The sequence below is a fragment of the Anguilla anguilla genome, chromosome 4, assembly GCF_013347855.1.
Source record: "Anguilla anguilla isolate fAngAng1 chromosome 4, fAngAng1.pri, whole genome shotgun sequence".
NCBI lineage: Eukaryota > Metazoa > Chordata > Actinopteri > Anguilliformes > Anguillidae > Anguilla > Anguilla anguilla.
The window spans coordinates 60,566,418-60,578,917 of record NC_049204.1 but is presented as its reverse complement, the minus strand read 5'-3'; the positions used below and the strand labels follow the sequence as shown (position 1 = coordinate 60,578,917).

The following is a 12,500-nucleotide window of genomic DNA, read 5'->3' as shown; positions in this document are numbered from 1 at the left end:
AAGGGAGGGAGGGAGAGAGGAAGAGTGAGAGAGAGACAGCGTGAGAGAAAGAGAGAGAGAAATGCAGAAACACAGTAAGACTGTCCCACCCAGCCCGCAGTGCCTCTTGTAGTGTCATAGTCACCCCCCCCAACCCCCCCGCCCCCGCTCCCGCAGCCTCGCTCTAAAGCCCCACCCTCAAGCCCTGCCCACCCATCATTAGCAAAAATAGCCGCAGCCCCACCCAAGGACTGGAGAGAAGGGCCAGGATGAGTCACTCCCCCTCTGTCTCAGTCAAAAAAATAACTGGCAAGTTTTGACACTAGTGGTTAACCAAACATTGTGAGACAATGGCCACTGTTCACAAAAAAACACGTACTGCTGGTGTTCTCAATAGGCACACAAAAAAAACAACAAAAAAAAAACAACAAAAAAAAAGCAGGGAATCCCTTCTCTCCTATGATTGTGCAGTAGTTTGTAGACAGTCCCTAACTATTCCAATCACTCCACTGCACTCCATTGTAGTTTTGTAATTCAATTGTTGTTTGCAGACACTCCCTGCTGTTTCAGTTGCTCCAGCTACGACATCTGCAACCAATCACCGTGGGGTTGGTTACAGTCAGCGGCTCACGATTAACTGAACGCAAACAAAGCTTGAGGTATGATGCAGGAATGAATGGGGTAAATAAATTTAAGGGGTGGGGGGGGGGGGTTCTAAATCACCCCAACCACATCCTCGAGTCCCAGTGAATCAGAGACTGTGACACATTTTTCCACAGTGGCATGCTGGAAGGCCTGACAACCTGAAGACCAGAGACCCTTTCCCTCTAAAAGGTCACAGATCTGACCCCCCCCCCTGCAAATTCTAGTGTGAAGAAAAACGAAAATGAACGGAGTAAAAGTCCCGCCAGTCTGCTGACTGGTTGCCAGGGGAAACGATCAACAAACAGAGAAGTGGTGAAAATAAAGAGGGAGGAACCAGAGAGGAAAAGAAACAGAGAGAGAGCGAGAAAGAGAGGAGAGAGAGAGAGAGAGAGAGAGAGAGTGAGTGAGAGTCAGTGAGAGAGAGAGAGAGAGAGAGTGAACGGGTGAGCTGGATAAAAAGGGACAGATAGAAACAGAGGGATGTGGGGACAGAGAGAGTGAGAAAGAAGAGAGAGAGTGAGAGAGAGAGAGAGAGAGAGAGTGAGAGAGAGAGAGAGTGAGAGAGAGAGAGAGTGAGAGCTATTCGCTCGGATGGGATTAGCACATGACCGTAGTCCCAGCTGACCAAATTGAACCCCCCTTCCGGCGTGTGCCGTTCCTCCTCCTGTCTGGAGAAGCAACCTTGAAAAATTAAGCGTTACGGTGAAGAGAAAAGCTAGCACTTAAATTTAAAATGTTACTCATTACATATTAAACTATAATATACTATTAAAATATTCCAGCGCTTCACAATATATGGACAAATATCCAAAATACATGGGTGTGAATGCATTTTGGTGGTGTATTTTTCCAAAAAGTCCACATATTTACAAAATACTGGAGTATATTCCCTTACCATAGGGGTAAGAAAAGAACAGGTTTGACTGAATCCAGGCCTTACATGCAGAAGTGTCATGCTCTTACCCTCCCCCCCTCCCCCCGCCCACCACCACACAAACACAGACGGAATTGTTTACCCTTTCCATGTTTCCATGGGAACAACAGGTTAATTACATCCAGAGTTGCCTAGGGTGATGTCATGGAACATCTTTCTTTGGGGCAGTGCAGATCCCCCGTACACAGATGTGAAATCACCATCACCATCATCATCATCATCATCATCATCCTCATTATTGTCATCATCGAACTCTGTTCATACAGTATTGTATCTACAGCACCTCAAAAGACAGCACAACTCAATTCCAAGCTATTGACAAATATTGACTGGATTAAGTGGCATAGCCTGCGGTCAGCTCCTGGGTTCCTGGTCCTGAGTTCTGGTTCCGGTTCTCTTACCATTCTGGTACCAGAGCATCTGGAAGCCCGAGAGTGCGGTAGAGTAGTCGGACCGGAACACCACGTGCAGGGTGGAGCCGGTGGTGGTGTTGGGCGGAGGGGGCGTGTTCCCGCAGAAAGAGCCAATCAGAGGGGCCTGCTCGTTCGGCCCGTCGTGCAGCTGAAACCAGAGAAGAAGAGAGGATGCGGTGAAGCAGTCGGAGGGCCGGACTCTCTGGAGGACTGAAGGTCCAGCTGCTGCATCATCACAATACCAGGACTGTCCTCGTAATGTTTGAAACAAACAAAAAAAGTTTTTGTTGTTCACCGTTTTGGTTATTCAACATGTGGTCTCCCTCCTTTGGCCATCGCTTTCGAGCTGGCCATGACACACTTCACACTCAACAGAAGTTAACAATAATTTAGCACTAATGAAAAAATCAAAATTTATATGGTTTCAGTTGGAAATTAAACTGAGTATCGTAAAACAAAATGACTGTAAGTAATGGCGGAGCGGAAAATTCAAGCCACTGTCATTAGGTAAGAAAGGCACTTCTGTTGTATTCATGAGGTGCAATAAACAAAACAAAAATCCAATAAACTACAAGATTTTAAAAATGCATCAAAAAAAGGCAGCAGTCTGGATTATACCAGTAATTTCCATCTCAAGTGTTAGTGACAACATTTTGACTCTGGAGGGTTCAGTCTCTGCCAACTGGTGAATGAAGCTGTGAAGTTCTGACAAAAATGAGGTGCCGTTATGGAAAGTGGAAATAGTGTGTTAGTGTGAGTGTGTGTGTGTGTGTGCGTCTGTGTGTGTGTGTGTGTGTGCGCACAGACCTTGTGAGGACCTGTTGCTATTGCTGCAGCTCTCGTGGCCTGAGTGCAGAAGGACCTCTCAGAGGAGGTGACAGAAACACAAGGAGACCCGTCATCTGCGCTGGACGTGTGACTGCAGCCGACTCTGGCAGGTCTGGTGCACCAGAACCCTGTTCAGCGCTCTGCTAGTCTGGTCTGGTACACCAGAACCTGCTTAGTGCTCTGCTGGTCTGATCTGGTACACCAGAACCCCACTCAGTGATCTTCTGGTCTGGTCTGGTACACCAGAACCCCGCTCAGCTCTCTGTTGGTCTGGTCTGGTACACCAGAACCATGCTCAGCGCTCTGCTGGTCTGGTCTGGTACACCAGAACCCCACTCAGTGATCTGCTGGTCTGGTCTGGTACACCAGAACCCCGCTCAGCACTCTGTTGGTCTGGTCTGGTACACCAGAACCCTGCTGTCTAGGATTGACAAGTCCAATACTGACCAACATGTTGATTCTGAGATTAATTAGAATAGAATAGAATAAAACAGAATCCATGTAGCCATCAAGCTGCCGCAACAATGGCTTCCCTCACACAACCTTCCCCCCAAAATTAGGAGAGGGCAAGTCCCTCCCCAGTTTTCCATCAGGAGCGTGATGGTGTCGGGCTGAAGAAACGCACATTCGGAAGAAACGTTTTTGATCTCGAGGAACAGAGGCGGGGAAATTAGATCCGGGGAGGGGGGGGGGGGAACGCAACCAGATGGTGGGACCGCATCCCACGCAAGGATCATGAGAAAGCTGGTTTTCGTTTTCCCATAATGCACCCCAGCCCACACCAGCGCACACTAAAAAGTATGTGACTGTGAGCATGCTGTGTAATTAGCAGCGTAAAGCTCACGTTTAGATGTTTTTATTCTCTTCACAGCAGGCTCGACGCGTAGCCTGTCCCTCTTCATACCAGTGTGCGGTCCTGTAATTACAGACCATATAATGGGAATGCTGTACTTCATGTATGATCTACATATTTTCATGTTCGTTATCGTAATGAGTGTATATATACAAGCTCTTCTTTTATCTGTCCTGCATACGTATTTTTAAAAATCTATCAACAGATTCTCTTTCTTATTGTGCAAATAAATTTAAGAACATTAAACGGTCATTCGGGTTGTTTAGCGGTCTGATTACAGCCAATCAGACATGATTTTTTTTTTTGCAGAGGATAAAAAGTAGTGTAGCGCTGAGGATGATGAATAAGACTAGGACAAGAATAACTGACAGGCTTAAGAGTCAGTGCCGGCGAAAAGAAGCATTAACCCTAACTGGAAGCCCGTATGGCCAAAACATGCAGCGATTCAGACTTTCAGAGGTGCTCAGCGACAGAAACAGATCAGAAGATGAAGATGAAGACTGAAGTTCAAACCTTCGGCTAACCAACTGCCACAACGGTCAGAAACAGAAAGACAGAGAGAAAGATGAAGACTGAAGTTCAAAGCTTCGGCTAACCAACTGCCACAACGGTCAGAAACAGAGAGAGAGAGAGGAAGATAAAGACTGAAGTTCAAAGCCTCGGCAAACTAACGGCTCCAAGAGCCTCCAACGGACAACTCAGGATCATGAGCGGTGTGTTTGGGTTTCCCCGGTGACAGGAAAGCCGAGCCAAAGGTGACATTCAAGTCTTTGTAAAACCACACCGGCATCAGACACCGTGAACCGAGCAGTGAACCAGACAGTGAAATCTTCCCTCCCTCCCAACCCCAGAAAAAGTCTAACCTCCTAATGACCCTCTAACACTGCCAGCTAAAAGCTCTTAATGACTGTGCCACTTTAAAGTAAAGCCAGAGGCCTTTTCATGTCCTGCAATCCATTAAATGGCTGAGAAAAAAAAAACATTTTTAATGATTGCACAGTGTGACTATAAAAAGCTCCACATCCCTGTATCCTGCAGTGTGAACGATCTCAAGGTTAAACCATGTAGTCTGAAGCCTACTTATAGTCCAGACTGAGGACTACAGAGTGACTCAAACACTGAATCCCCACCAGCGTTGTTTTTTTTTTTTTTTTGCTTGCTATTGCTCAAACTTCCTTCTGCTTCACTGCAGGTGTTCCTCCTCCTTTTGTCCGTTAAGTTGCACTTATAATACATCCACTTCCTTTTCCTCTGCAACAGATACTCTGCGTGTGTGTGCGTGCGTGTGTGAGTGTGTGCGTGAATGTGTGCAGGGGGAGAGAGAGAGAAGATACCGATAGTTTTGTGTCTCAGTGTGTAAACGATTGTGTGACCGAAAAGTGCACAATTGAAAGGGGTTGAAAATAGCCTCATCGTGCATTTCCTGTTAAAACATTCTGTTTTTGAGGAGTGACTGGCTACCCAGCATCCTCTACAGCAGCTGTACAAATACCGATGACATCACCGGAGATCTATCACCATAGATGTGAGGATGAGACTAGATCTGGCATTCTGTTTATAAAGGAAAAACAAAAACAAATACTCACGCCAGGAGGAACTCCAGCTAAGCACTGCAGGGGGTCCCCATGAGTTCCCCATTCAACATTTTGTGGCAGGGCATTCAAGACCCCCCGAAATTGTCCTCTTATTATATAAATCTGCGGCAGCTAAAATCTCAATCTAAAAAGTCATTGTGCTCCAAGCCTACCTGTTCCTGGGACAGTTTCATATTTTTAAATCTCATATTTAATAAAGTATTGAAATATTGTAATGTACAGGAAATAAACAAAGAAATGTAAAAAAAAAATAAAGCATTTAGTGATTACTTATGAAAGGTAGGTGAACCTTATGGGGGGGGGGTGTAAAATAGATTTTTTTCAGACTGTCTGTCTGTCTGTCTGTCTGCCTGCCTGTCTGCCTGTCTGTATGTGTGTGTGTGTGTCTGTCGGACCTCTCTGGGCCTCACCCTGAGGTAGTCATAGCGACAGGGGGTGGAGTGCTCCAGGTTGAAGGCCAGGAAGGTGTAGTTGACGGTGTTCCCCATGCTGGCCTGGACGGTCCAGCTACAGTTGGAGGCGTGGGGATAGCTGTTGGGGTAGTCAAGGCTCTCAATCACACCCCTGGACTGATTGGCTAAGACCATGCCCTGGCAACCTGCAGGGGGGGGGGGGGGGGGGGGGGGGGGGAGAAAGAGAGAGAGAGAGAGGGAGGGAAGATGAGAGGGAGAGGGAGGGAGGGAGAGAGAGAGAGGGAGGGAAGATGAGAGGGAGAGGGAGGGAGGGAGAGAGAGAGAGGGAGGGAAGATGAGAGGGAGAGGGAGGGAGGGAGAGAGAGAGAGAGGGAGGGAAGATGAGAGGGAGAGGGAGGGAGGGATAGAGAGAGAGAGAGGGAGGGAAGATGAGAGGGAGAGGGAGGGGGGAGAGAGATGAAGAGAGGGGAGGAAAAGAGAAAGAGAGAAAGCTGAGTTATGACCAAAACAGCAAGGGGGCAGTGGCACAATGGGATTTTTAAATGTGGAGGTTGGAGTTCACATGACTTCCCGACTGTCTGACTACTGTAGACCTCTGAAGATTACACACTTTAAAAGCTGACATATTTACAACCACGGCTTGGCTGTTACTGTGCTTTTTACACAGCAACAACCATTTTAAATAGAAAAGAAAAAACAAAGTTTATTTTTATTCAAACTAATTTAAGCTGCGTTTTTCCACCATCAGATTTATCCCTTTATGGTGTAAGATTACAAATATGTGAACAGAATGTCCTTAGCTGAACATTCTAATGCTGTTGTAACAATCAGAACTGGTAATTGAAAGCAGTGGAGAACACTGACTTAGAATTTTGAAAAAAAAAAAAAATCTAAAAAATCTTCTCTTCAAAGGCTTAAAAGTTACTGCACTTGGACCTGCAATGATGGACCTGTCTTGAGCCTGAGGGTTATCAGAGTGTGTCGAAAAAACCTCATCACAGTTAAAGTGTGGGCAGTCCAGGAGAATACTATTTGGACCATGCGGCCAGTTTTCCTCATAGTGCAATGGCCGTTAGCTTTGATCTGCAATTGCAGCCGCAGAAACAAAGAGGGGACAGGGCCCAGAGCCAAGATGGCAGACGCTGGCTTTCAGTTACAGGAAGCGTTGGCTCTTCAAGGCACTGTGGTGTAGAAACAAAAGGAAACAGGATCGTTCCAGCCCAAAAGAAGGCTGGCCAGGACAGTAAAGCCGCAGCTGGGAATTCCTCAGCTTCACTGCAGCCCCTCAAGCTGGCCCTGTCGCCAAGGAAACCGGACAATGGCCGCCGCTGCCGTTCTTTCTGTTCCTGGCACACTGCGGCTCCACTGCATTCAGACCGAGCGCACGAAAATGGGCTAACTGTACCCTACCCAACACATACACACATACCCAACACACACACAGCTAACTGTACCCTGCCCAACACATACACACACACACACACACAGCTAACTGTACCCTGCTCAACACATACACACACACAGCTAACTGTACCCTACCCAACACATACACACACACACACACACACACACACACACAGCTAACTGTACCCTACCCAACACACACACACACACACACACACACACACAGGCTCACACACACACAACACACACCCACAGGCTCACACACACACACACACACAACACACACCCACAGGCTGACACACACACACACACACAGGCTGACACACACACACACAACACACATGCACAGGTTCACACACACAAAGGCTAACACACACACACACACACATACATAACACATCCACAGGCTCAGACACACACACACACAGATCAATAACAGCAAGCGGATGCTGTTACAGGGAGGGAGTGGAGCGGGTTTGATGAAGCGCTTTAGATGTTGAGCACCTTTGTTGTAACTCACCCCCCTTCCATCGCCACCTGGCATTAATTAAATCAATATATCCTCCATCCTGAGAGCTCTGCACTGCATTGACCAATCAGAAGCTCACACCATTGCTCTGGACCAATCAGACCTAGAACTGAGAGTGATCCACAGGGTCCCATCTGAGCCCGGTCTTATCACTGAAGCAATCCCAAAGACTGATGGGTAACTGCTTTATCGATCCCCAAAGGGGAATTTGGGTTGGCAAAGAACAGCGCTGCAACTCAATAAAGCGCAAAAACCGCTAGCCAGTAAACAATTCACAATGTGCATATAACGTACATTTCCACTGTCTACACCTCCCCACTGTCCTCACTAACAGTCTCTGTATGGGACATTTCAGATAACAAGGGGGGAAAAAAGCATCGGTCAATGCAAGAGGTTTTAAAACGTGTTCAGAATTAAATCTGTTCAGCACCAGCTACAGCATTCGAGGGCTGCTGTGGTCTCCGAGATTCGTGTCAAATCCACACGTTCCGAGGTTAAACACCAGATGTTACGGAAACAAGTAATCTCACTGTCTTAACTGTCTCCTAAATTAAAAATTCAGTGAAGATTTCCATTGAAAAAAATAAAAAATTTAGTCTGATATTCGATAGGCTTAATCCATGTCTGGGAAGCCACCACTGAGATTCGTCCAGTTTCAATCTGATCTGGGTTTTAGTTTTAATTTTTTTTTAAACAAAAAACAAACAATTAACAGCATAACTGTGCTGCACAGGAGGAGGCTTCTACTGAGATGGTAATTTAAAATAATTAAACCGAGCATTGCAAACGGTCTGTGTACTCCCCGTCTAGCAGACATTCTTAACTCAATTTTAGAAGAGAGGAATGAAACCCATTCCAAATAAACTAAAAAAAAAAAAAAAAGCTGACTCTGAAAAAACAACATTATTGCCAAACTGGGCACAGACTCCTGGCTCCAAAAGATCCTGTATGAGCTTCCAGCCATGCTCGCATATCCCATGCTCAATAATTCTGCAGGAGAAGAATCTGTTTCATTAATTCATCGACACATCCGTGAAGCTCTCAAACGTATGCAACTGGACCTGGAGCAAAATCAGGAAGGATCTTTAAAATGTTAACTTAATTGTCTTAAGTCATTTCAACTCAGCTATGTTTTAAAGGTATTGCATTTGAAGTTGAAGCGATGGTTTTTCTGTGGTTGGGGGTTGGTTCCCTTTCCAGTAGTTACTTGCTCTGTGCGTAGGGGCAGTGTGTCAGTAGTTACTTACTCTGGGTGAAGGGGCAGTGTGTCAGTAGTTACTTACTCTGTGTGTAGGGGCAGTGTGTCAGTAGTTACTTACTCTGTGTGTAGGGGCAGTGTGTCAGTAGTTACTTACTCTGTGTGTAGGGGAGTGTCTGTAGTTATTCTGTGTGTAGGGGCAGTGTGTCAGTAGTTACTTACTCTGTGTGTAGGGGAGTGTCTGTAGTTATTCTGTGTGTAGGGGCAGTGTGTCAGTAGTCACTTACTCTGTGTGTAGGGGAGTGTCTGTAGTTATTCTGTGTGTAGGGGCAATGTGTCGGTTGTTACTTACTCTGTGTGTAGGGGAGTTTCTGTAGTTATTCTGTGTGTAGGGGCAGTGTGTCAGTAGTCACTTACTCTGTGTGTAGGGGAGTGTTAAGTTACTCTGTGTATAGGGGCAGTGTGTCGGTAGTTACTTACTCTGTGTGTAGGCGGCCAAGAACCCCCCTGCTCCGATGCTGCTGTCGGTCCTCAGTTTGATGTACATCTGCTCCCGGGTAGAGTTGATAACAGGGGGGGTCACTGCCCCACAGAGCTTGGCCAGGACGGGGGCACTGGTGCTGTTTCCATCGTACACCTGAGACAGGTGCGCACAGGCCATTATTTAACCACACACTCCAGTTAACAACACTGTTTATTAACATGTTATCGCCACTGATAAACGGACCAACAGTACGCACACACCTGAATATTTACTTCAAGACATTATAACATTGACAAGTCCTATTCACACACCGACATCTATATTAACATGTTATTATCATCATGAGACTGCTGATCTCAGCAATTCAAATTAACACCAATATACAGTATAGACTTGCCACCCTTACTCACTGTTGCCTACATTAACACGTTATAACGCTGATATAGACATGTCTTCATCAGTCACTGACGCCAATATTAACACGTTATTAAGACAAAGTCCACCACTATCTGCTCATTGTGCATGTAATAGCGCTTATTACCACGTAATAACACATAATACATGTGTAATAAGTGTTGGAAATGGGGTTCGAAAGCGCTCTCCACTCACTGCCAGGTAGTCGTAGGTGCAGCTGCTGCTGGCCTCCAGGTGGAAGTCCCCAAACTGCAGGTGTATGCGGCTGCCTGCGCTCACTTTGATGTGCCAGTAGCACTCGGCGCTGGGGTGGTAGGGCAGGGGGTAGTTCGGAGAGGAGAAGCTGCCCGTGCTGGTGGTCAGGGTCCCTCCACAGCCTGGGGGTGGGAGGAGCGGACAGGAGGAGGGGCATAAGAGGTCAGAAGGTCATAGGTCAGACACCCGAGGGAAGGTAACTGTCGAGGACCTCTATTATGGACCCCTGGTTCTCTATCATAACCAGACGATCAGCTCCCATGGTGCTTTCACACACACACACACACACACCTGACTGAGTGCCATCCCAGTGCGCTGTGAATCCCCTGAAGGTCGCAGAAAAGTCGGAGCGGAATTTTATCCACAGCCTGTTGCTGTGGGAGACCAGCAGGGGTGGCCTCTGGTTGGCGCAGTACGTCCCAATCAGAGGGGAGGTCTCATAGCCCCCATCCCTGCAAGAGAGGAGAACATTGCATCATCGAGATCCACAGTCACCTCGGGGGAGAACATTACATCATCGAGATCCACTGTCACCCTGGGGAGAACATTACATCATCGAGATCCACTGTCACCCCGAGGAGAAAATTACACCACGAGACCTAAGGGGGGGGGGGTCTTACCTGATCTCCAGGTAGTCATATCTGCAGTACGGGGTGTACCCCTCCAGGAGGAAATCTGTGAAGTTGAGCATGATCTGCATGTTGACGCCCACGATGATGCGGTAGATGCACTGGCGGTTGACGGGGTAGTTGAGGGGGTAATTCGGGGAACTCAGCACCCCTGTGGGGGAGGTGAACACCTCACTGCAGTCTGGATTAAGGGGGGGGGGGTGCAGGGTGGGAGGGAGAAACACGTTCATCTTTCATTTTTTCTGCACTAATCACCTATTACCTTTGTCGCCAAGAGCAACCAGAGCTGGCAATTTGTCATAACTATGGAACTACAGCTTTGAATCATACCTGAAACCAGTCCTGCAGATCGCTCAGAATTTTCAGGGGAACATTCAATGTTTAAAATCAAAATGCACAATTATGTAAAATAAGAAGTTTATTGAGAATACTGGCAAAATAAAATGCATTTTCTTTCAAATATTCCCAGTTATTTGCAAAAGATGTTCACTGGTGTTTAAATGTTTCAAGCATTTTCAAAGAATAATTTTAATTAAAGGCAATGAAAGGGTTAGCCATAAATTTTCACAAATTTTGGCAATGATTTTCGGCACTGAACTTAATTTTTTTTAAATTATCTGGACAGTCATGTTTAAAACCTCAAACTTGAAGTTGGAAGTTATGCTAAATCGCCGACCATCCCAAACGTGAGTCAATCGCACAGCTTGGCTTAGTCACTTATGAGCTTATCTGCAGGCACGTGCATCTATCAAGAGCTCCACACTGGTTGCAGACGACGAGGAGAAGATCCACCAATGGCACTGCAAAGAATGCCGTGGCCACCAGACAAGGAAGAGAGGATCCACCAATGACGGAAGAGAATGTTGTGGCCACCAGATAACAGGGAGAAGATCCACCAATTAGAGGACAAAGCATTCCGCGGTCACCGCACAAAGAGGAGAGGGTCCACCAATGAGAGGGAAGAGAATGCTGCGGTCACAACTGAAGGGCATTTGGTTTCTTTACTGCCGTGGATGCAGCAATTAAAAACCCAGAGCTGGCACAGGGATAAATTGCTCTTCTGGCCAGACAGGAATAGCACGGGGCTGAACACTGGGTTGTCTGTGAGAACTCACAGAACACACACTGTTTGTACCAGCCATATCTGGGTTTGGACGGTGCCTCACAGATTGGGCACAAGTATACAGAGAGAGAGAGAGAGAGAAAGAGAGAGAGAAAGAGAGAGAGAGAGAGAGAGAGAGAGAGAGAGAGAGAGAGAGTGGTGCTCTAATAACCCGCCGTCCGAGCGCAGTGGAAAAAGAGTTTCACAGCCGGTGCCGATTTCCCTCTTTCTGGTGCCTGTGTGTCTTCCAGATTAGCCATTTAGAAGGGGCACAAAAAGCCGTTTGTGGAGAGGCTGGAGAGCGCCATTCGCCTTTCGCCGTTCTGGCACCAGAGCGGCCCGGCGGCGGCATGCCACTGTGGGTAAAACAGGCTTCAGGCAATCACTTCAGAGATGTTATTTCGAGGCATAGCTGCAATATTCTGGAGACGCTACTTAATTGTGGAGGTCCCCATAAATGTGTCCCCACAAACAGGTCCCCACAAATATGTCCCCACAAATGTGTCCCCACAAACAGGTCCCCACAAATATGTCCCCACAAACAAGTCCCCACAAATGTGTCCCCACAAACAGGTCCCCGTAAAATGTGTGCCCACAAAAAAATCTATACAATGGAAACAATGCATCTGTTCTCAGTCAATGAACAGGAACTTGTCCCCAACAATGAACAGTGGCTATTGAGACACGTGATCTTGTTTCCATTTCCAGGACCTGCAGAGCTTCTTGAAAGCCAAGGTAGATGTCCTGGCCAGCTTTCGATCATGTAATTTCAGGTTTGTGCCAGTGACATTTATGAGCAATCAGAGCAATTACTGTGCTTTTTTT

At 46.8% G+C, this 12,500-nt stretch overlaps 1 protein-coding gene across 1 annotated transcript in view; it reads right to left on the bottom strand.

Annotated features, from left to right (window-relative positions):
• cubn (cubilin (intrinsic factor-cobalamin receptor)) overlaps window positions 1–12,500 on the bottom strand; it is a 68,890-nt gene that overhangs the window by 35,340 nt on the left and 21,050 nt on the right. The window contains exons 23-28 of the mRNA XM_035413908.1: window positions 10,565–10,754; window positions 10,236–10,396; window positions 9,885–10,066; window positions 9,272–9,428; window positions 5,658–5,845; window positions 1,960–2,119 (exon numbers count right to left, since the gene is read on the bottom strand). Coding sequence (XP_035269799.1) covers window positions 1,960–2,119; window positions 5,658–5,845; window positions 9,272–9,428; window positions 9,885–10,066; window positions 10,236–10,396; window positions 10,565–10,754 — 1,038 coding nt within the window. The remainder of the gene's footprint in view (window positions 1–1,959; window positions 2,120–5,657; window positions 5,846–9,271; window positions 9,429–9,884; window positions 10,067–10,235; window positions 10,397–10,564; window positions 10,755–12,500) is intronic.